Source organism: Ursus maritimus, unplaced genomic scaffold, assembly GCF_017311325.1.
Source record: "Ursus maritimus isolate PB19 unplaced genomic scaffold, ASM1731132v1 scaffold_3, whole genome shotgun sequence".
In the NCBI taxonomy this organism is placed as follows: Eukaryota; Metazoa; Chordata; class Mammalia; order Carnivora; family Ursidae; genus Ursus; species Ursus maritimus.
In genome coordinates this window covers 93,402,128-93,427,293 of record NW_024425563.1, presented here as the reverse complement: position 1 = coordinate 93,427,293, position 25,166 = coordinate 93,402,128, and the positions used below count along the sequence as shown (strand labels likewise).

The 25,166-nt window shown below is 41.6% G+C and overlaps 1 protein-coding gene across 1 annotated transcript in view; it reads right to left on the bottom strand.

The window, feature by feature from the left end:
* The window catches only part of HECW1 (HECT, C2 and WW domain containing E3 ubiquitin protein ligase 1), a 229,670-nt gene that overhangs the window by 143,271 nt on the left and 61,233 nt on the right, over positions 1–25,166 (bottom strand). Inside the window, exons 4-5 of the mRNA XM_040644429.1 lie at positions 7,455–7,530; positions 962–1,131 (exon numbers count right to left, since the gene is read on the bottom strand). Coding sequence (XP_040500363.1) covers positions 962–1,131; positions 7,455–7,530 — 246 coding nt within the window. The remainder of the gene's footprint in view (positions 1–961; positions 1,132–7,454; positions 7,531–25,166) is intronic.

Below are 25,166 nucleotides of genomic sequence, written 5' to 3'. Positions count from 1 at the left end.
AATAAAGGAAGGAAACCTGTCCAAAGCAAGTGCCGCGGGTAGGAGTAGCACGTTCCCATCAGTAACAGCCTGATGAAGGTAAACTGAGGCTCAGCTTGAGGATGATTGATTTCTGAAATCTACACAACTCGTAACTGACCATGCTTGGATTTGAACCAACGTTTGTGTGGCTGCGAAGGTGTGGTTTTAACGCCAACATTATGCTGTAGCCCCTCCCGTGCCCTGAGCCTCCCTGCTTCCCAGCCCTCACAGAGAGCAGATCACACCCTCAAGCCAAAGCCGGAGAGTTAGCTGCCAGATGGGTTGTGACAACTTTCCGCCAGTTCTCCAGGAGACGACTCAGTCACGGCGAGGCCAAGCCTGACACGCATGTGGCTTTGCTGAGGAAAGTCCTCACCTGGCAGAGGGACACACATTGGGGAGTGGGGATGGGCCTGCATGAGACAGAACAAACCGTTCGATACTCCAGCAAGTTCTGTCGCACCGTGCAGACCAGGAAGATGGGAGGCACAATTAAGATTCATATTTATTTAAACCAAACAGTGTGTAACTCCCAGGGGTATTCTAGGGCTTAATGATTTCCCTGTCCCAGGAAACTGGCAGTTTTAGAATCTCTGGAACTGGTCTAGAGGGACACATTTAAAATTTGGCCCTCTTGCCTAAGGACTGCACACGTCGGAAGAGTGTAAGAACGCTTCTCTTCCTTCTCCCACACAGAGGTAGAGAGGGGCTGTCTTGCTTTCAGAGGCAGGTTCTGAACCAGATGAAGAAGCTACAGCAGGGCTACCGAGACCCCTGAGTTACAACCCACAGAGAACGCAGCTCCCTTCTAAGATCGGACAGCCATGAGCTTAGCCGCAGTCTGGGGCTCCAAGAAAGGAGGGCATGGCATGTGGGCTGGTTCACGGTCAGTGGTTCCCGTTGCCCACTTAGGCTTCTTCTCAGGGCCCACAGTACTCACCTCCGCCTGCCAGATGGGGTTCACGGTGTTGCCTATGATCTTGGATCTCCTCTCCTGTCCGTGGTGTGGGAGCGCAGGGAAGATGCTGTGCTTTCCAGGCTGAATGGAAATCTTCAGGTAAGGGTCTGGGTTGAAAAACATCCCTTTCTTCAACCCCATGGCCTGGAAATCTGTAAAATTAGGCACATTTTAATTTAAATGTGTTCTGGTGAGGGGAAAGATCATATCAGGCTTTACACAAGGAGAAAGGTCCATCTAAAACACGGAAAAAGTCTTTCCAATCTTCAGACTATTTTCTACCTCATTACAATTATGGACTGGTATGTCCACAGAGCCCATTATATGGAACACTTACTGGCATGTATAAAACCATTCTTTGTCAGAAATTAATACAACTGGTATTGTGGTCACTATGGGTTTTGAGACAGGATGGTTGGCCCTTCCAGCACTCCTCAGGAAGGTTGTGGTGAGGGCCTGAGGTCACCTCAGGAAACTTGGTGGACACTGAGGGAAGAAATCCAACAGAATATTCTATAGGTCTAAGTGAAAATTCCTCTGCAAAGTGGAGATGTAAGAAAACTCAGGGCTGTAGTCTCACAATGAATATAGTAGGTCTATCAGCCCCTGTCTATGCGGCAGAACCAAAATGGGAACCGATTCAAGGAAATTTTGTCTCCTTCCCCAGCCCCATGCTGCCCATCCTGCATGGTGTCCATGCAGGATTTCACTGAATTTTGGTTAATGAAGTTTCCTTTCAGGTTCTGGAAGGTAGTTGAGTAGTTTTCCAGGCTCCTGCCATTTCTGCAGGTTTGCACAAATAATTGTTATTTCTCAAGCATTTCAACAGGAACGTAAGAATGGCCAATCAGGAGTTGTTGGCTTTCTGCCATAGTAACACAAAAGAATTGAGTTTCTTCTTCCTTTTTCTTTTAACTTAGACACCTGCTAATGTCATCAACTGATCTTTTTTTTTTTTTTTAATAAAAGACTTTATTTTGAGGGGGGAATTGTAAGTTCACAGCAAAATTAAGAGGAAGTACAGATTTTCCCACATACCTCTTGCCTCACACATGCAGAGCCTCCCCCATTATCAACATCCCCCACTAGGGGCGCATTTGTTACAGCCGATGAAACTATACTGACGCATCATTATTACCCAAAGTCTATTGTTTACGTTAGCGTTCACTCTTGGCGGTGCACATTCTATGGGTTTTGACAAATGTATCCATTATTAGAGTATCATACAGAATATTTCTACTTCCCTAAAAAATCCTCTGTGCTCCACCTCCCCCTATCCTCCCCCACCCCCACCCCCAGGCAACACTGATCTCCTTACGGACGCCGCGTTTTGCCCTTCCCGTAATGTCATATAGTTGGAATCATACAGTATGTAGCCTTTTCAGATGGACTTTTTTTCACTTAGTAATATGCATTCCTCCATATCTTTCTCTGGTTTGACAGCTCATTTCCTTTTAGCAGCGAACATCAACCCATTATCTGCTTGTACTACTGTTTATTCAACCATTAACCTACTGAAGGACATCTTGGTGGCTTCCAAGTTTTGGCAATTATGAATAAAGCTGCTATAAACATCTGTGTGCAGGTTTTGTACAGAGTTAAGTTTTTAACTCATTTGGGTAAATACCAAAGAGTGTAATCACTGGATCCTATGGTAAGAGTATGTTTAGTTGTTTTTTTTTTTTAAATTTTAAATTTTTATTTATTTATTTTTTTGATGTAAAGTTCGATGATTCATTCATTGCATATAACACCCAGTGCACCATGCAATACGTGCCCTCCTTACTACCCAGTATGTTTAGTTTTATAACAAATCACCAAACTGTTTTTGAAAGTGGCTGTACCATTTTGCATTCCCACCAGCAACCAATGAGAGTTCTCATTGTTCTATATTCTTGTCAGCACTTGGTGTTGTCAGTGTTCTAGATTGTGGCCATTCTAATAGGTATATGGTGGTATCTCATTGTTTTTATTTGCATTTCCCAGGTGACATATGATATGGAACATCTTTTCATATGATTATTTGTCTTCTGTATGAGATGTCTGCCAAGACCTTTGGCCCATTTTTCAAGTTGAGTTGTTTGTTTTCATATTGAATTTTAAGAGTTCTTTATATATTGGATAATGTTCCTTTAACAGATGAGTATTTTGTAAATATTTTTTCCCAGTGTAGCTTCTCATTCTCTTGACATCGTTTTTTGTGGTGTAGAAGTTTTAATTCTAATAAAGTTCACCCTTTATCAATTATTTCTTTCACACACCACATCTTCAGTGTTGCAGCTAAAAAGCCATTGCCATACCCAAAGTCACGTACGTTTTCTCCTGTTACCTTCAAAGAGTTTTATAGTTTTTCATTTTACACACAGGTCTGATCCATTTTGAGTTATTTTTAAAAATTAAGATATACTTGACATATAAGATTATATTAGTTTCAGGTATACACATAATGATTTGTCTATTTGTATTCTATTTGTATGTAATGCAAAATGATTATCAAATAAGTCTATTTAACAGCTGTCACCACACATCGTTATAATTTTTTTCTTCTGATGAAAACTTTTAAGATCTGCTCTCTTAGCAACTTTCAAATACACAATACAATATTATTAACTTTAGTCACCATGCTGTACATTACACCCACATGACTTATTTGTTTTATAACTGGAAGTTTGTATCTTTTGACCACCTTCACCCATTTTGCCCAGCCCCACCAACCTGTTCTCTGTATCCATGAGCTTGATTTTCTTTTTTTCAGATTTCATGTAAAAGTGAGGTCATATGGTCTTTGTGTTTCTCTGAGTTATTTCACTTAGCATAATGCCCTCAAGGTCCATCCATATTGTCACAAATAGCAAGATTTCATTCTTTTTTATAGCTGAATATCATTGTACTGTGAATATATACCCCCCATTTTCTTTCCCCATTCATCCATCAGTGGACACTGAGCTTTCTTCTGTGTCGTGGCTATTGTAAATAATGCCCCAGTGAACATGGGGGTGCATATATCTTTTTGAGTTAGTGTTTCATTTCTTTGGATAAACACCCAGAAATGGAATGGCTGAATCCTATGGTAGTTCTGTTTTCCATAGTGGCTGCACTAATTTACGTCCCCACCAACAGGGCACGAGGGTTCCTTTTCTCTACCTTCCTTGCTAACACTTGTTTTCTCTTGTCTTTTTGATCCTAGCCATTCTAACAGATGAGAGAGGATATCTCATTGTGGTTTTGATTTGCATTTCCCTTATGATGAGTGGTATTGAACATCTTTTTGGGTACTTGTCGGCCACCTGTATGTCTTCTTTGATGAGATGTCTATTCGGGTCTTCTGCACATTCTTAGATCAGATATTTTTCTGCTTAGTCGCATGAGTTCTTTATATATTTTGGATATTAACCCCTTTTCAGAGATACAATTTACAATGATTTTGTCTTACTCCTTTTCATTTTGTTGACAGTTTCCTTTGTTGTGCAGAAGCTTTTAGTTTGATGTAGTCTCATTTATTTGTATTTGCTTTTGTTGCCTTTGCTTTTGGTGTCAAATCCAAGAAAATCACCACCAACACTGATATCAAGGAGCTTATTGCCTATGTTTTCTTCTACAAGTTTTGTGATTTCAGGTCTTATGTTCAAATCTTTAATATATTTTGAGTTATTTTTTGTGTATGGTGTAATATAGCAGTCTAGCTTTATTCTTTTGCATGTGGCTGTCCTGTTTTCCCAGCATCATTTATTGAATAGACTGTCTTTTTCTCATTGTATATTCTTGGCTCCTTGCTGTAAATTAAATGGCTGTAAAAGCGTATGTTTATTTCTGGACTCTCCATTCTGTTCCTTTGATCTATGTGTTTTGTTTTTATGTTAATACCATAATGTTTTGATTGTTATAGTTTTGTAATATAGTTTGAAATCAGGAATGATTCCTCCAACTTTGCTCTTCTTTCTTCAGATTGCTTTGGCTTTTTGGGGTTTTTGGTGGTTCCATACAAATTTTAGAATTCTTTGTTCTATTTCTGTGAAAAAATGCCATTGGAATATTGACAGAGATTGCATTGAATGTGTAGATTGCTTTGGGTAATATGGACATTTTGACTATATTAATTCTTCTCATCCATGAGCATGGACTATCTTTCCATTTATTTGTGTCTTCTTCAATTTCTTTCATCAATGTTTTCTTGTTTTTGGTGTACAGGTCTGTCTTTCCTTAGTTACACTTATTCCTAGGTATTTTAGTCGTTTTGATGCAATTATAAATGGGACGGTTTTCTTAATTTCTCTTTCTGAGAGTTCATTGTTAATACAGAAACAGCAGATTTTTGTATTTTGATTTTGTATCCTGCAACTTTATTAACTTTATTAGTTCTAACAGTTTTTTAGTGGGTTAAGTTTGGTGAAGGGTATAAGTTCCGGATATAGTTTTTTTTTTTTTTTTGGCACGTAGATGTCCAGTAGTTCTAGCACCATCTGTTGAAAAGACTGACTTTGTTCCATTGTATTGCCATTTGTCAATGATCAGTTGACTAAATTTATGTGGGTTTCTTTCTGGGTACTCTATTCTGTCCCACTGATCTGTCTATTCTTTCACCAATATGACGCTATCTTGATTACCATGGCTGTGATAAGCCTTGATGTTGAGTAAGTCAGTTCTCCAACTTTGATCTGCTCTTTCAATACTGTGTTGGCTATTCTGGGTCTTTTGCCTCTCTCTATAAATTTTAGAGACATTTAATCAGCACCCACAAAATGACTTACTAGGGTTTTAATTGGGATTGCATTGATTCTATAGAAAAATCAAAATCTTGACAATATGGAGTCTTTTAATCTATCAGTGTGTATATTTCTCCATCCATTCATTTAGTTCTTCTTTGATTTCATTCATCAGAGTTTTGTAGTTTTCCTCATACGGACCTTGTACATATTTTGTTAGATTTATATCAAAGCACTTCATTTTTGCAGGTGCTAATATAAAAAGGCATTGTGTGTTTAATTTCAAATTCCATTTGTTCATTGCTGGTATATAGGAAAGCAACTGACTTTTTGTTTATTAACCTTGTGTCCTGCAGTCTTGCTATAATTACTTACCAATGGATCTTCAGCACACATTTTCTTTTCTTTTTTTTTTTTTTTAAAGATTATTTATTTATTTATTTGACAGCAATAGAGACAGCCAGCGAGAGAGGGAACACAAGCAGGGGGAGTGGGAGAGGAAGAAGCAGGCTCATAGTGGAGGAGCCTGATGTGGGGCTCGATCCCATAACGCCGGGATCACGCCCTGAGCCAAAGGCAGACGCCCAACCGCTGTGCCACCCAGGCGCCCCAGCACACATTTTCTTTACTGGGGCTCACTTAAACATGAAAAATGCCAGTTGACTGTCTATCTCCCAAAGACACTCATGTACTTAATTTCTGTGGTCTTAGATCTCTGACATTCATGGCCTGTAACATTTGTTGGTTGATAACAAGCTAAGGTAACAGTTTTCCAATTCTGTTCAATAGAGTCCTAGAGCTTCATGCCATCATGTCTCCTCAAAGACCACTTAGGATGGAATTTAGTGTGTGGGGCTCTGAGCTTTGTATATCATTTTAGGCAGGGTCATTCAGTTTTTCTTTGTACTTTTAATTTTGAAATTATTCAAAATAATTTGCGGTTAAGCAAATTATTAACCCAGAAGACGCAGAGGTTAAGCGTCTGCCTTCGGCTCAGGGCGTGATCCCGGTGTTATGGGATCGAGCCCCACATCAGGCTCCTCCACTATGAGCCTGCTTCTTCCTCTCCCACTCCCCCTGCTTGTGTTCCCTCTCTCGCTGGCTGTCTCTGTCTCTGTCAAATAAAAAAATAAAATCTAAAAAAAAAAAATGAAATTATTCTAGATTTACAGAAGAGTTGTAGAGATAGTACAAAGATTTTCAACATATCCTTTACCCAGTTTGCCCCATTGTTAATATATTACAGAACTATGATACATTATGAAAACTAAAAAAATTAGATTACTCAACTAAACACTATTAAGTTACATAGTTTATTTGGATTTTCACTGACTTTTCCACAAATGTACTTTTCTGAGCAGCTAGGTTTTTATCTGTTTTGCCAATTGAGCTTCACGTGAGATTTCATTTAGACAAAGTCTGCTGGCTGCTTCTCTCCCCAGGCTTTCCCCTACCTCCACTTTGTAAACTTTCAGATAATGCTAGTGATGATGGAGGCAAAGTGAAACTGTAGCTTTTCTTCTCATCATCTCAAAGGGCTTTAGCATCTGTTACTTATTGACTCCTCCAGTGTCCTTATGAGGTCAAGGAAAACGGAGCAGATATTTTTAACTTTTGTGTTAAATTAGATGAGGGATTAAATGAACAGATTGGGAAACTGAGGCACATAGAGGTGGAGTAACTTGTAGGTAAGAGTCAAATTGAAGTAGGTCTCCAGACTGCTGGTTGACCTTCTTATTGTCTCCATCGGCCTTCAGGTGAGCAAAACATACCTGAGAGAGAAAAGCTGATCAGTCTCCGACTTCCTTGCCCTTGGACAGTCTCATCAGAGCCAATGCTCTTAAAAATCTGTAAGAAGAAGGAAAATGGTGATGGGTAGTAAGGAGGGCACGTATTGCATGGTGCACTGCGTGTTATACGCAACTAATGAATCATCGAACTTTACATCAGAAACCAGGGATGTACTGTATGGTGACTAACATAATAAAAAAAAAAAAAAGAAGAAGAAGGAAAATGGGAGACAAGCAAAACAAGCATTGAAATAGATACTCACACTGCAAAACAAACATGCTTAATCACAGTTATTTCTCCAACTAGAGTCTACAAAGACAGCAGCGTTGTGATTTTATTAGGCTACTATTGACTAAAACAAGCTTCCAGCAATCTAATGTCTTTCCCAGTAACAGAGGTTCTGCTAGTGGGGATGAGGGATATTTTTCAGAGTAACGGAAATCAACAAACACAATTACTGTAATATTAGAGGCTCTTTGTAACTACTTATGTAAACAACGTCTTTTCACATTCAAATTTGCAGACTATTTATTAAAGCAGACCCTAAGGCAATAGAATCATAGGTCAATAGATGTTCACTGTTGTAATTATAATGTGTTTCCATTTAAGCAAAGTATACTGTTAAACTGCTGTACCTCCATTTCTTCTGATCTGTATTATTATCTAGGGATTTCCAGGAAATTCTATGTATGAGGGAAGAGCCTGAGCATAGCATTAAGAAACTACTCTGAGGTCTCTTATTTAATTGCCTTCCTGGGAAATTTCAGAACATGATTGTTACATGGGTTATCTGTAGTCTAGTAGGTATTTGCAAGTCAGGTTGCTAAAATGTTTTATTTTCCAGCATTGCTCAATATATATCTACTAATGTAGTAATCAGAACATCTAAAGTCCTTGCTTCCATTTTCTTCTAGGAAAGTTCTACTCAGAAGTGATTCTGAATATTTATTCAAAGGCAGATTTACTATTTAATACATTGCATTTGCAGAAAATAATTTTTAAAATCAGAGTTAGTAAGCAAATTCATACAGTGTCCACTTTTTAGAAGATAATCTGTACCGAAGAAGGAAAAGATAGAAAACTCAATGACCTCTAGCTCAGAGTCTCTTTGTTGTAGGTCCTGTGGGCTGTTTCTCTTCCTATTGCCTTTCCGTATCCTTGATGCTGTTAAGAGTGTGATTGGATGTTACCTTCAAGCTGTCTTTATAAGACTTGGGTGTAACGACTGGGCACCACTAGGGCTCACAGCTTTGGCCCAGGAGAGTACAAAGGGATTTTTAGAATACTTCCTCACATTGAAGCTGGTGCCCCTGATGTGCCTATGTGCTTGGCTTCAGCAACTGTGGAAATCTCCTCTGTATGCTTCCTTTCAGACCTGTGCAAGGTGCATCTCAGGGCTGCTGGGCTGTTCAGCAGAGAATGGTCAGTGGCATAGGCAATGGATCTTGGCATCAAGTGAGATAAGAGACAGGTCTGTTCTCTAAGAGTCTCATTTGATAAGAAAGAATCAGAGGAAGACACGGCCTGGGATTGGTGGGTTGGGAATATGGACTGGTCCCAAGGCATTATCTCCCTCCAACTGGGAAAGCCTGATTCTTCTGCTCTGTGTTTGTTCTTCACATTGCCTGGCTGACACGGAGCAACAGAGGTCAACAAACAGCTCAGAAACTGCACCCTTGGGCTGGACCCCTCTCCTAACTCTTGAAGTGGCCAATCCAGGGAGGCATAAATCAAAATTCCTTAATGTAATTTTTTCTTCTTTGTCAAACCTATCTCCATTGAAATGAAGGCCTTAGGAGTTTCGGCAGGCTGGCCACAGCCCCTTATGCTGCAATACTTGCCAAAGTAGGACAATGACAGTCGTCTTCCTAATTCTAGTTGAAAGATGCCAACATCGAGCTTATCTCCGCAGAATGTAAGTTCCTTGACGACACAACAAAAACTATAATTTTCGTAGACTTGTACAATTACAAGTCTAAAGTGCGTGCATTCCAATTTTTTAAAGGTGTAGGATCAAACTACACATTTCATAGTAGGCTAACACGAGCTTACACGTGCAATCAGAACAAAAGATAGTATATTTGTTCCTTCCTGTTTAAAGCATACATATTTTGTTTCTTCATATTGAATTATTCCTCTGCTGGCTATTCAGGGTATTTACAAAAAGTCTCTTCATCTTTATGGCATCAAAAAACAGGTCTGTAGGCAAAGAGAGAAACGTATATTTTTCAGCATCACCTGAGCTCAAAGGGGAGACACACATTTAAAACCCCGTAGAAGTCTACTTAACTCGTAGCTTTTTGCTCACTTTATGTACAAAGTCATCTCGGCACCAGATTGATGATATGAACATGGAGGCAAGAGTAACCGTGATAAACATTTTCCAGGAAGTAAAAATGTTTGCCCGTCTCGAGAAGGTTCTGCATCCTGACTTCTTGTTCATCTGTACTTTCCCTTAGTTCCCTTTGCTCTTCCCCATGTGTGAAGCCTCGCTGTTCCTCTAAATGCTGGGTGCTGGTCCTGGTGCCCCCTCTCAGATGCAGCCCTGGCAGTTTCACTGTTTCGCACACAAATGTTTCCACCACAAAGCCTCCTTGGCGAACGGTTTAACAGATTCAAAGCCGAATCTGTTGGTGGTGTGCGGAAGATCCCGTAGGGTACTGAGAACACCCTTGGAGGTGAACTAAGGGGCTCTCTGGGGTTAATTCTGATGTATCTCTCCTACTCCCATTCTCATTTTCTCTTTACGTCTGCTGTTGGAAAGGCTGTCAGTATGAATCCGCACCACAGTTGCAGACTCCCCAGACACAATTCAGCAAAAAAAACAGAGTGGCGAGCAGGCCCCCTCTGCCTTAACCTTGCCACGTTCTTTAACTTCTACCTGTCCTTTCATGGTACCCCCTCTTGAAGAGGTGGCTGCTTGCTGGAAACACACAGGCCTCAAACACACAGTCATAGAAGCATGTTGGCCTAGATCCTTCGTCTTTCAGTCTCTGAGAAAACAGGTGTCTCAGACAGGGGTGCTATCATTGCCAGAGGTAGGCAGGTGCGCCCCGGGGGCAAGGGTGCCCGCCGTGGAACATTCACTGTACTCACAGTGTTAATTCCTTAGGAACGATTTTCTATCTCTGACCGCTTTGGGCAACACAGGATTGCAGACAGGAGCACCCTGAGCAAATCCACTTGGGGCGAGGGGCTGCTGCGTGAGAGAGGGTAGGCATTTGGCTCCCTACGAAGAAGTGAGAGACTGTGTAAGAGGCACCGCTCCAATGAGAACACTAGCTGGAAGTAAGCAAATCCTGGATGTTTCCTGATGATTTTTAGTTTTTCCAGCTATTTCTTTAAACGTAGTTTTTTGTGTAGTGTAGACTATTCTGAAAGCAGGGATAGAACAAACGCTACCAAATTCTAAGACATAGTTGAGTCATTCTGTTTGCTCTGGGACTGAGGTCCCTGACCTTAGCGTGCATCGGAATCACCTGAAGGGCTTCATAAAATACAGACTGCCAGGGCCCATGCCCAAAGGTCTGATTTTGTGGGTCTGGGGAGGCCCTGAGAGTCTGTATTTCTACCAAGTTTCAGATGAGACTCATGCTGCTGAGGGGACCACGCTTGGAGAAGCATCAGTCGTAAGCGTCTACTTCTTTCAAATGGTAACAGAAAGATGACTAAAATTGTCCCTAACTCTCATCTCAAACTGTCTTGATCCTGGTTCCAAGCACCAGAAGCAAGTTCTATGATGCCTTGGGCAGTGCTCAAGCCTGTACCTGTTAGGGACAAAAAATCCAATTCTCTGCAGATCTCACTTCCTTGTCTGGGTAACTATCACCTTGCTGGTTAGTCCCTCAGTCTGTGACGGGCTCTTCACTCTGCTCTCTGTGAGCTGATCATTGTTGCCTGATTCAACCTGCAAAAGGCACTCTTTTTTTTTTTATGATATATTTGTCACCATACAGTACATCATTAGTTTTTGATGTACTGTTCCATGATTCATTGTTTGCGTATAACACCCACTGCTCCATGTAATACGTGCCCTCCTTAATACCCTTCAACAGGCTAGTCCATCCCCCCACCCTCAGTTTGTTTCCTGGAGTCCATAGTCTCTCGTGATTCATTTCCCCCTCTGTTTACCCCCCCTTCATTTTTCCCTGCCTTTTCCTACCGATCTCCCTGCTATTCCTTATGTTCCACAAATGAGTGAAACCATATGATAATTGTCTTTTTCTGCTTGACTTATTTCACATTTCATAATCTCCTCTAGTCCCGTCCATGTTGATGCAAATGTTCGGTAATCGTTCATTCTGATGGCTGAGTAATATTCCATTGTATATATGGACATCTTCTTAATTCAGTCACCTGTTGAAGGGCATCTCGGCTCCTTCCACAGTTTGGCTATTGTGAACGTTGCTGCTATGAACATTGGGGTGCATATGACCCTTCTCTTCACTATGTCTGTATCTTTGGGGTTAATACCCAGTAGTGCAATTGCTGGGTCATAGGGTAGCTCTATTTTCAACTTTTTGAGGGACCTCCACACTGTCCTCCACAGTGGCTGTACCAACTTGCATTCCCACCAACAGTGTAAGAGGGATCCCCTTTCTCCACATCCTCTCCAACAATTGTTGTTTCCTGCCTTCTTAATTTTTGCCATTTTAACTGGTGTAAGGTGGTATCTCAATGTGGTTTTGATTTGAATTTCCCTGATGGCTAATGATGTTGAACATTTTTTCATGTGTCTGTTAGCAAAAAGCACTCTTTTGCACTCACTGGGCACAAGTGGGGCTGCCGGCTGTATGGCCCAGTGACATGTTTGCTTTGGTCAATACAGTAATAGAGTTTAAAAAAAAATTAGTTTCCCGACCTATTTTTAAAAATTAAACTGTTTATTTAAAATGTGCTGTTAAATTAATGGAATGAACCTAAAACCTCACAATTTATGATATAATATAAAAAGACAATTTTCCCTAAAATGATCACTATTTATTTTTTAAAATTTCCCAGGAATATTAATAACAAGTACTTTTCAACAACTTACAGTGAGAATCCTCATTTGGTTTTAAGATTCTGTATGATTATGAGTCAACAATGTTAAGTGCTTTGTGATACTTCTTGGGACTAATAAAACAGATTCAACTAAGCAAAAATAAAATAATAATAATAATAATAATAATAAACTATGGGTTTCAGACTTTTTCAGGATATCCAGCAGTAAGCAACTTAAGTTGAGAAACACCATCCCAGGCCTTCTCTCTGGAGCTGCCTTCATCAATCCTAAGACGCTCACTGCTTTCCATGTTAATGCCATGAAATCTGGGTATGGCTAATCATCAAGTGTCTTATCATTGTAATCGGAAAGCTTTTTTCCAGCATGGTGGTATGAAAATCAATATGCATCTGAATACCCATGGCATTTTAGGTTCCATGGAGTGTGATACCAACCTGGCTCCCCGGAAGCTCTTGGTGTGTCTGTATGTGTGTTTATGGTGTGTATGTATGCACACGAGTATGCGTGTACTCGTGTGTGTATGTGCACACATGTGTGCGTGTGTAGGCATGCACGTACACACATGCACTGTAATCATTCACGCACACATGTGTGTACATGTGTGCACACATACGTGTGTCCATGAGTACGTATGCATGTATTTTTTACTTTTTTCTGTTTCATTTAAAATAATTTGTGAGGTGAAATTCACATAACATAAAATCGACCATTTTAAGTGGAACAATTCAGTGGCCTTTCACACCTTCACAATGTTGCGTGACCACCTTCCATCTGCTTCTTAGACATTTTAATGACTCAGAGTAAAACTCGTACCTTATGCCCAATAAGTAGTTTCTTCCCATTCTTCTCTCCTCCCCAGCCTCAGGAAACCTCCAATTTACTTTCCGTCTCTGTGGGTTTCCATGTTTTAGAGATTGCGTATAAATGGAATCATACAATATATGGACTTTTGTGACTGGATTCTTTTCACTTAGTATAATGTCTTTGACGTTTGTATGAATCTGGGCTCTTCAGAAAAACAGAACCAACAGGGTGTGGGCATGTACGTATACACACATAGAACAAGGAACTGGGTCATATTTATGGAGGCTTCCCTCTCTTACGTATTTCCTACTATCTGCGGTTAGCAAGCTGGAGACTCGCGAGAGCTGATGGTGTGATTTCCAGTCTGAAAGCCAGCAGACTCAAGACCCAGGAAGGGCTGGGGGTTCAGTCTGAGTCCAAAGGCGGGGAAAAACGGATGTCTTAGCTATTCAACAGAAGGTTAGGATTGGTCTAGTTAGCTCTTCCATTCATAGGATGAGGCCCACCAACATCAGGGAGGGCAATCTGCTGTACTCAGTCTATCAATGTAAACGTTAAGCTCATCCAAAAGTACCCTCACAGGAAAACCCACAATACTGTTTGACCAAGTATCAGTGCACCCTGTGTCCCTATCAGGTTGACACATAGAATTAACCATCACAAGGTTTCTCCAGGTGGTAGCACTGACCAACATATTAATCCTCTTTATGGCTGAATAATCCACTGCATGTATATGCCACAGGTTTTTTGTTGTTGTTGAAATCCTGTCAAATTATTTTTTCTTAGCATTGAGATATAACTGACATATAACATTGTTTGAAGTTTAAGTCGTACAATGTGTTGATTTGATGCACGCATATACTGCAAAATGATTACCGCCATAGTGTTAGGTAACACCTTCATGTCATAGGACTATTAAGATCTACTCTCTTAGTAACTTTCAAGTTCATAGTATAGTATTATTAACTATAATCACCATACTTGACATCAGATCCCTAGAACACTATTCACCTTATAATTAAAAATGTATATGCTTCGACCAAAATCTTTCCATCATCCCCCACCTTCCCACCCATGGTAACCCCACTCTACTACTCTCCGTTTCCATGAATTTGGCTTTTTTTAGATTCCACATATAAGTGGAATACCATACAGTATGTCTCTTTCTCTGTCTGACTTATCTCACTTAGCACAAGGCTCTCAAGATCCCTCCATGTTGTTGCAAATGGCAGGATTTCCTTTATTCTCATGGCTGAATATTATTCTTCATATATCTATATATCTATATCTATACTTATCTCACATTTTCTTTACCTATTCACTCATTGATGGACACTTGGGTTGTTTCCATAGCCTGGCTACCGTGAATAATGCTGCTATGAACATGGCAAGGCAGATATCTCTTCAAGATCCTGTTTTCATATTTTTGGATATATACCAGAAGTGGGATTGCTGGATTATATGAAAATTCTATTTTTAATTTCTTAAAGATTTATTTTTTTTTAATTTGTCAGAGAGAGAGGGAGGGAGGGAGAGATGGAGAGCATGAACAGGGGAGTGGCAGGCAGAGGGAGAAGCAGGCTCCCTATTGAACGAGGAGGCCAATGCCCAATGCGGGACTCGATCCCAGGACCCCGGGATCATGACCTGAGCTGAAGGCAGGTGCTTCACTGACTGAGTCACCCAGGCGTCCCCTATTTTTAATTTTTTGAGGAACTTCATACTGTTTTCCAGAGTGGCTGCACCAATTTACATTCCCACGAACAGTGCACAAGGATTCCTGTTTCTCCACATCCTCACATTTATCTCTTGTCTTTTCGATGATGGCCATTTTAATAGGTGGGGTGATAGTTCATTGTGGTTTTGATTTGCATTTCCCTGATGATGAGTGATGTTGAGCATCTTGTCATGTGTCTGTCGCCCATCTGTATGTCTTCTTTGGGACAATGTCTATTCAGGTCCTCTGCCCATTTTTAAATTGAACTGTTTGTCTTCTGGCTATTGAGGTCCATTAGTTCTTTATGTATTTTGGATACTGACACCTTATCAGACACATGATTTTCAAGCACTTTCTCCCACTCTGTAGGTTGCCTTTTCATTTTGCTGACTTTTTTTTTTTTTTTTTTTTTGCTGTGCACACGTTTGATGGGTCCCACTTATTAATTTTTGCTTTGTTGCTTGTCCTTTTGGTGTCATAGCCAACATATCCTTTCCCAGTCAAGGTCAAGATGCTTTTTCTCTATGTTTTCTCTGAGGAATTGTATGGTTGCTGGTATTTCACTTAAGTTTTTAATCCATTTGAGTTCATTTTTGTGAATGGTATGAGATAAAGTTCGAATTCACTTTTCTGCATATCGTTATCCAGTTTCCCCAGTACCATTTATTGAAGACATGATCCTTTCTACACTGAGGATTCTTGGCTTCCTTGTCAAATATTAGTTGACTGTATATACAAGGGTTTATGTCTGAGCTCTTGTTTCTTTTCCATTGGTCTATGTTTCTATGTGTATGCCAGTGCCATGCTGTTTTGATTACTATAACTTTGTAGTATAGTTCAAAATCAGGAAGTGTAATATCTCCAGCTTTGTTCTTTCCCAGAATTTCTTTGACTATTTAGGGTCTTTGTGACTCCATATGAATTTTAGGATTGTTTTTTTCTATTTCTGTGAAAAGTGCCATTGGAATTTTGATAAAGATTGCATTGAATCTGTACAATGCTTTGGAAAGTTATGGACACTTAATAGTATTAATTCCTCTGCTCCATGAACATGGAATATCTATTTTTTTGTGTCTTCTTTCCTTTCATCAAAGCCTAGTATTTTTCAGTGTAAAGATGTTTTACTTCTTTGGTTAAATGTAATTCTAATTATTTAATTGTTTCTGATGCTGTTGTAAATGGTATTTTTCCCCCTTATTTCTTCGGCACTTTTTTAAAAAGATTTTATTTACTTATTTGACAGAGAGAGAGCATAGCAGGGGGAGTGGCAGGCAGAGGAAGAGGGAGGAACAGGCTTTCTGCTAAGCAGGGAGCCCAATGTGGGGTTCAGTCCCAGGATCCTGTGATCATGACCCAACCTGAAGGCAGATGCTTAACCAACTGAGACACCCAGGTGCCCCACTCTGGCATTTTCTGATAGTACATAGAAACAACTGATTTACATATGTTGATTTTGTATCCTCCAACTTTACTGAACTCACTGATTGATTAGTTCTAACAGTTTTCTGGTGTGTTCTTCAAGATTTTCTACGTATAAAATCATATTTTAAAAAAGACCATATCATTTCAAACAAAGACAACTTTACTTTTTCCTTTCCAATTAAGATGCATTTATTTCTTTTTATTGCCTGATTACTCAGGCTAGGACTTCCAATACTATGCTGAATGGGGTAGGTGAGAATGGGAAAGCTTGTCTTATCCTTGATATTAGAGGAAAAGCTTTCAACCTTTCACTGTTGGGCTTTCACTCCGGGCTTGTTATACACAGCCTTTATTACATTGAGGTACGTTCTTTCTCTGCCCAATTTGTTGTATTTTTTTTTATCATGAAAGGATGTTGTATTTTATCAAATGCTTTTTCTGCATCTATTGACATGATCACATGATTTTATCTTTCATTCTATTAATATTTATTTCACTTAGTGATTGATTTGCATATGTTGAACCATTCTTGCCTCCCAAGGATAAATCCCACTTGATCATATTGTATGATCCCTTTAGGGTACTGTTAAATTCTGTTTGCAAATATGTTTTTGGGAATTTTGCATCTATATTCATCAAAGACATTGGTCTGCAGTTTTCTTTCTTATAGTGTCCTTCTCTGGCTTTGGTTTCAGGGGATTACTGGCCTTGTAAGATGAGTTTGGGGGTGTTCCCTCCTCTTCATTTTTTTTTTTAAGTTTGAAAAGCACTGGTGTTAATTCTTCTTTAAGTGTTTGATAGGAATAACCAATGAATCCATCTGGTCCTGGGCTTTTTTGAGGGAAGGTTTTGGATCACTGATTCAATCTCCTTACTTGTTATTGATCCGTTTAGATTTCTATTTCTTCATGAATCAGTTTTGATAGGTTGTATATTTCTAGGAATTTCTCCATTGCTAGGTTATCAGATTTGTTGATGTATAAATAATCACAGTAATCACTTATTTCTGTGGTATTAGACTGTCTCCTCTTTCATTTCCGATTTTATTATTTCAGCCTTTTTTTTTTCTTAGGCTAGCTAAAGGTCTGTCAATTTTACCTTTTCAAAAAAATTAGTTCTTAGTTTTGTTAGTCTTTTCTACAGTTTTTGGGTCTTTTTATTTCATTTGGTTCTGCATGGATTTTTGTTGTTTCTTTTTTCTGCTAACTTTGGGCTTAGTTCTTTTTTCTGCTAGTTTCTTTAAAGTGTAAATTTAGGTTGTTTATTTGATCTTTTTTATTTCTTAATGTAGACATTTATCACTATAGAAGTCCCTCTTAAAACTCTTTTGCAGCATCCTACAGGTTTTGATATGTTGTACTTCCATTTTCATTTGTCTCAAGGTATTTTTAAATTTCCCTTTTGATTTCTTCTTTGGCCCATTGGTTGTTTAAGAATGTGTTGTTTTATATATAGGTATAGATAGATAAATAGTTGCTATATGTTCTTGGTAAATAGACCCCTTTGTTATTATATGATGACCTGTGTTTCTTATTACATTTTTGGCATACACAGTGATGAAGGTCAGCCATGGGGCTCGAGGCTGGCACCTTGCACTTGCACAGCTGCAGGGGCCTGGGCTGGCTGCTGGTGTGGTTTGCAGGCTCTGGTGAAAGGGGGCAGAGAGAGTTAAGAGGGACTCTGGTAGTTTGCACTGGCAAACACAAGTACATATGGGGCAAAAGCTGATCAACTCTGGAGCTGTCCTGCCACAGCTGAGCTGGTCGTTAGTTCCTTTTACAGTGGCGAAAGCTGCTGGGTTCGTCTGTGGGATTACTCTTAGGATTTTTGCTCACGATGTTCACGAAGTTTCTTAAATGGACTCCATAGCTTTCCCAGAGCTGTTTCTGTTCATGGATAGCTAATCGTTGATCTTCGTGGGCTGACGGAAGCTAGAGTCTCCTATGTCACCACTTTGATGACATCACTCCCACAGTTTGTTTCTTGCTCTGGTATTTAACCAAAATATTTATACACGTGGTGATAAGCAGGTGTTCTATTGGGTGGTGACAGCTCAAGCCAGAGTCTGTGCACCCCTTTCTCCGCCAGCTCCTCCTCGGTGTGTGGCCCCGGGCAAGACCTTCAACTCCTCTGATTCTCAGCTTCCCTTTCTATCAAATGGAAGCCAGATCAGAACCTACGTCTCTGATGCCCCCGAGACCTGAATGAGGTGGTGCATACGAAATGCTCAGCACAAAGGCTGGCACACAGTAAGTGCTCTCAATTAGGCCCGTGTTGTCATTTATACTGTTACTTATTTCCGAGCCTCTGACCTTTCATTGTTAAGTATTACGTTAGCAGATTATCTAATATTTGATTCTTTACTTTTCGGTGAAGAACGTGACTCATGAAGAGGTCGATCGGCGGACCTGCTTGGCTGGCTGTGAAAAGGAGACGTGACCAAAAGATAGTCTGAAAGCTGGGTCCAGGCCTTCTATACATCTGGGCCAGTGTTCTGCTCAGCCGGACTCTCATAAATCCACACCTCGGGTCAACAGCTGCATTGTCTGCTATGCCAGGCTCATCTGGATTAATTTAATATACGTGCAATCTTGTCCATATTTTTCTATCCTCAGTTTTCCAACAAATTCATGTCAAGCTGCTATTTTAATCATTTTGTAAATAACACCTGGCCATCCTGAAATAAACAATAGAAGCAACCGTGCAGTAAGCTTATGTCAGCTTCTGGACCCCTCAGTTGGCCCAGACGGCAGATGAGCACATCTTTCTTAGCGTGGAGCTGATCTGAGGGACCACGGGCCTGGCATGAAGGGTGATGGGTTGAGATTAGGGGTCACAGAGCTGCAGTAGGCAGGGAGGTGGGGGTGGGCAGACCTTCTGGAAGGGTTCCATCAGAAGATAGGGCAAGCATGTAAGGCGTTCTGAGCCTCTCCCTGGTTACTCTGTGATAAGGCCGGGCTTAGGGCAAGTACGTGGCAGCTCATGGGGAAGGAAAGATGGCAGCACTGCTTCTTCAGAGGCCACGCGCATCCCTGGGAGTGAACATCCACGTAATGTGGGTAGTTAGGGACTCCGGGTTGAGTTGGCTTGTCTCTTTCCTCCTCCACCTTCAACCCCCCAATACTGGGAGGACTGAAGGGGCCCTTTTAAGCCTTGTGGCAGGCAGAATTCTAAGAAAAGCCCCAAGGTTTTCTGCCCCTGGTATACCAGCCCGGCATAATCCCAGGGACGGATCCTGCAATTAGGTGATGTGATATGTCACAGTTGACTTTGAGAGGGGGAGATAATATGATGTATCCAATCTAATCACACGAGCTCTTTACATTTGGGTCTAGAGGCCAGAGAGAGAGAGAGGGAGTCAGAGTTTCAGAGTGAGAAAGGTTTTTGCACTATTGCTAGCTTGAACAGCCACCAAGGGAATGGGAACTACAACCACGAGGAACTGAATTCTTCCAACAAGACTGAGGTCGAAAGCAGAATTTCCCCCTGGGAACTCCCAGACGAGAACTCAGCCTGGCTGATGCCTTGATTTTGTATTTATCTGCAATCCACTGAGCAGAGAAGGCAGCCATCACGTGCTGGCTTCTGACCTCCAGAACTGTGAGCTACTAAGCGCTATTTTAAGCGCCTAGCTTTATGGTAATTTGCTATACAACAATAGGAGACTGATACAACCTTCTTCACTCTATTTCCTCTACGAGCCAGAGCTCATTTTCAAGACATTCGTTTGCCTTGTGAGCAATATCTGCCCTATCTTAGAACCAATGGATGTACTTCTCCTGAGCAACCGTGGCCAGTTTTCACCCCCTGGTAAACCGTGAACTGTATAACTGGACTCGTTCCTCTGTTAGCAAGGAGCACACTCACCTGACCCAGGAGCCCCACTCTTCACTGGTTAAAAGTACATGCTTGTGTATTCTCTACGTAGCTTGAAATCCTCTTGGGAGCAAGGCTGGGTATGTGCATGTCCACACACACACACACACACACACACACAATTTTCCCCGTGTTTCCAGACTCTTACGACACTTTGTAGGGGCAAGAAATAGACAGCTCATGATTAACTGGAGCCATTGCTTTAAATTTAAAATACCTGGAAAGGTATTTGGAGGGTAAAGACAAACATATTAACTGTATCGTTTGGAAATATAACTAACCTACTGTCTTAAAACGAATTTATGTTTCTCAACTTTTTGAAAATATGTATGTGTGCATAAAACATCATATAGTATGTAGAATAATCTATATTGTGTATTATAAACATGCATATGTATGTGCCTGCGTATATGTACATATGCATAAATGTATACAACTTACCTCTCTAGTCTCCTTGAATGATAACATCCCCTTAAGTAACAATCCTTTCATGACCCTGTGTTCCTCCCATATTTGCAACCTCCCATATCTGCTTCATGCACTGATAGACCATCCGTTTACTAAGCCGAACCATGCCAGCGTATACTCAGGGGAAGGAACTCAGGGAAAGGTGCCATGAAAGTACACCCGGGGAGAATGGCAGGTGGAGACGTAGGGCCAGGGGGCTGCTGTGTGTGTCACACAGGGAGGGCCACCTGCAATCTCTCTCTTGTGACCGTGGAGTGCCACGGGGGACTTGGCATCTTCTGTTAAGGAAGGCGGCAATGGATTGCTTAAACACTCTACAGTTGGAGGTATGGCCCAGGTTTGCCCTGGAGGCTGAACACTCCTGAACTGGGCATGTCTGGATGAGGTGGAATGAGCCAGGGAAGGAAGGGGAGGAAGGAGGCTGTAGGCGGAGAGACCTGCCACGGCAAAGGCAGACCGATGCAAACCAGCCTGGTGTTCTGGGAGCCACAAGCATCACCCCATCCCTGAGCTGGAAAGCGTGGTGACCCCGAGACTCTGCAAGAGTCAGGAAATGCAGGCTGGTGTTGCCATGTTTGGGACATTTCAATTAGTTTATGCTTTATTTTTATTTCATTTTTATTGTGGTATGTGTTTCGGGATTGACCTTTACCTAGAGGCAAGAGAGAGCCACTGAATGTTTGGTTTTATTTTTTGGCTAATAACTTTGTATTTAAATGATCAAATTTGCTTCAAGAAGGAAGATAAACTCAGTGCTCTGGACAGGAGTTCAATGCTTACATTGTGCTCAGAAGGCTCCCATGGTCATAGCCTGGAGGCTGACGGGCAGGGGGATTTCCATACCTACATCAAGCCTCTCCAGACCGAGGAGGTGGACCGTCCGGGGGTGGCACGGGCATCCATCCTTAGGGTGAGTCTAGGCTGCACCTCAGGCTGAGAACCACGAGATCAGAAGGCACAACACTGAGGCAGCTGCCATGGTCCAGGTGAAACATAAAGAGGGTCCCGACAGTGTGGCAGGAGAATGGGGAGGAGGGGGCCTTGCTCCCTTAAGTGGTAAATGAGGGTGTTCAGGGACAGAGGAGCCCTGCACTGAACCTCTGTCTTTGTATTCTCTTTGAATTTAGAATCTTATTCTAACAGATTATGAAATTCCTCAAATCCTTTGTCCTTCCAGACCTGGGTTTTGTCCTTTACCACCAGCAAATGCAGCTAAGGAGGCAAGAGACCCAACAGTTAGGTCTTTGCATCTAAATCTACGAGGTTGGGGGGAAAAAGAAACTGTTTTAATTCTGCTTTTTAAAAACAGCTGTTAAATTCATTTACTGAAAACCTCTGGGTGAATTAAATCACGGAGAGTGTTTCAGCTGCTATTCCACGTGGGTCAAAAGTCTGCTGAATGAAGGCAAAGGACTGCATTTTGCACAGAGCGCTTTCTCGCCATCCGCTCCCTCTGACTGAACAGACCAGCAGTGTAAGGGATCAGCCAGCGAGGGATGTGCAGGGCTCATCCATTTCAGTGTTTGGTGAAACTGTGACAGGCTTTACTCCTCACCAAATGAGACATGTTCCCGAAAAGATACCTATAAAATGATTTTGCTTCCACACAAACCATCGCCCCCTCGCTAACTTGCTTTAACATTTCTAGGATGTATTCCCGCGTAAAAATGTATTTATGTTCAGGCAAAAAAGGTGTCCATCTCTCTCTAGTGTAATGTCCTTTGTCCCACGACATGCCACAGGGATACTCACTTTCCAAGAGTAACTAGGAAGAGCCCGCTGAAGTCCAAGGATGGGCTTGCTGTTGGTCCCCAGGCGCTCTGCCACCAGAGGACCCCTGGGCAGCAGCTTCCTACTCTCCAGATGTATCGGGGGCCTCCTGCTGCCTACAATTTGCTGGCTCATGGGATGAGTGGGGACTAACCCTTCTCTCACATATGGTGGGAGGGTTCTTGCTCTTTCATTAAGCACTACTCCGCATCCAAGCACCGCAAACTTACCTCACACCTCTGCATTTCTAGGGCCTTTGTGGAAAGTCAAGAACCTCCTTCTAGTTGCCTAAATTGTGATTTTCAAAGACAAGGTCTCTAAACAATAAGACTCACTTGTTCACTAGAAGAAATCCACACTACTTCCTATCTAGTTCTTTTCTTACAAATATTTGTTAAAGTAAAACCCACAATCAGCCATCACTTTGAACTATTCCTCATCCACCCATCCATCCTTCCACCCATCCATCCTTCCATCCATCCACCCTTCCACCCATCCATCCTTCCACCCATCCATCCTTCCACCCATCCATCCTTCCACCCATCCATCCATCCATCCATCCTTCCACCCATCCATCCTTCCATCCATCCATCCATCCATCCATCCACCCATCCATCCATCTATCCATCCATCCACCCATCCATCCTTCCATCCATCCATCCATCCACCCTTCCACCCATCCATCCTTCCACCCATCCATCCTTCCATCCATCCATCCTTCCACCCATCCATCCTTCCATCCATCCATCCATCCATCCATCCATCCATCCATCCATCCACCAATGCACCTATCCAACCACGCATTTCACAGGTACTATTCTAAGGCCATTAAATTCCTTTAAAGAGAACATCTTCAATGAAAGAATTAAACCCTTGCTTATAGGTACTAACTCACTATTTTTGGCATTTTCAAACTTTCTGTATATTATCCAAATATGCATTTAGCTTCTCTATATTCCACTGATACTGAAGTCTATGTATTTTGCAACCGGAGAGCTGGAGCAATCCCACAGAGAAACAGTGATAGGATCAGCTCATGCTCATCATAATATGAATTAATTCTTACTGTATCCACATTACATGATAGACAAGTGTTGAAAGCATCACAGGCATCATTTCATCCTCAGACAACCTTTCAATAGTCAGGTGAAGTGGGTCCTATTTTTATCACCTATCTATATCATTGTAGACTCAGGAGTCTCAAAGAAGAGACTGAGTCTTTGAGTCTCAAAGAAGTTTAATAACTTGTCCAAGGCCACCAAGTTAAGTGGCTGAGCTAGGGCTTGGACCCGCATCTACTGGGTATGAATGTTTCTGGAGGGCGTCCTACATGCCAGATATTGTTACAGCTGGTGCTGGTAAGCACCCCTGAATAGCACAGGCAGGTGCCTCCATGACCCTAGAGGTTACACTCTGACAGGGGAGCAAACACAAATAAATTATAACACAAACCAAAACAAAGCATGATAGAGAATGGAGAGTGACTGGAAGTGTGTGGGGAATAAATATTTTACTTTGGGTAGTTACAGAAGCCTGCTCTGAAGAGGTAATGTTGAGAAAAATCATAAAAGAAGAGAGAGAGTATGCCATTTCAATATCTGGGAAAATATTCCAAGCAGAGACAGACCAGCTTGCCATATTCAAGGGTCAGAAAGACAACCAGTGAGGCTAGAATTAAGTGGAAAACAAGGAGGCAGCAGTAGGCTGACCATCCAGGGGCAGACCATCTAGGACTTGAGGGCTATGGCAAGAAATGTTGTTTGGAAAAAAGTCAATTTTGAGCAGGAATGTCATGTGATGACTTGGGAAAGTTCCAGTAGAAGGAGAGAATTGGTTACGCAGGAGACAGATACTATTTTCAGCACCAGATTTTCTTAGAAGGCAAGATGGGACAGGATGCTGCACACATGGAGAGGCTGACCTGGCAGCAGTAGCAGGAAGGGGGCACTGCCCACAGGCAGGCAGGCTAGTAGACCAGTAGCGGGAGTGCAAGTTGGTTGTGTTCTGATTGCCTCCATTTTCTCAGTGAAGGAAGGCAGGTCATCAATTGACAGTGAAGGGGTGTTGAGGTTTGAGGAAAAAGAAGAAAATGTGAAATACCCTTCTCTAAGTGTGGGAAAGGCAGAGGACTTCTGGGGAGTGCTAAAGGGCGCCTGGAGTTTGTGGTCATAAGACTAATGGAAGATTCTTCTGCCGCTTAGAAGCAAGTAGAGTAGACGGAATTGGGTTTAACCAGGGCTGGGTTTTTCCAGGTGACAGTGACACAGGGATAAAAGTGGCAAGCGATAGAGTAGAGTGACATATGGTAGAATCTTAGCCAAGGAGGGAGGAGAAAACATGGGCGCAATAGGCAGGGTGGGGAAGTGGGCTGCAAAGAGTCATGTACCGTTGGAACTGAGAATTTGGAAGTGATGCTGTCACTGGTGGTATGCAGGTGTGGAGTAGAACCATGGAAGTCCACGGCTGGAGTAGATTGGTGTCAGGAACTGAAAAGCCAGTGTGGGACAGAGATCTCTTTTATATGATATGGAAGCCATCATATCATCAAGAATCACAACAGAATGATCTTTCAGCCCCATATTATAGTACAACTCTGGATGATAAGAACAGCAGGCACTGACTTTTGTCCAT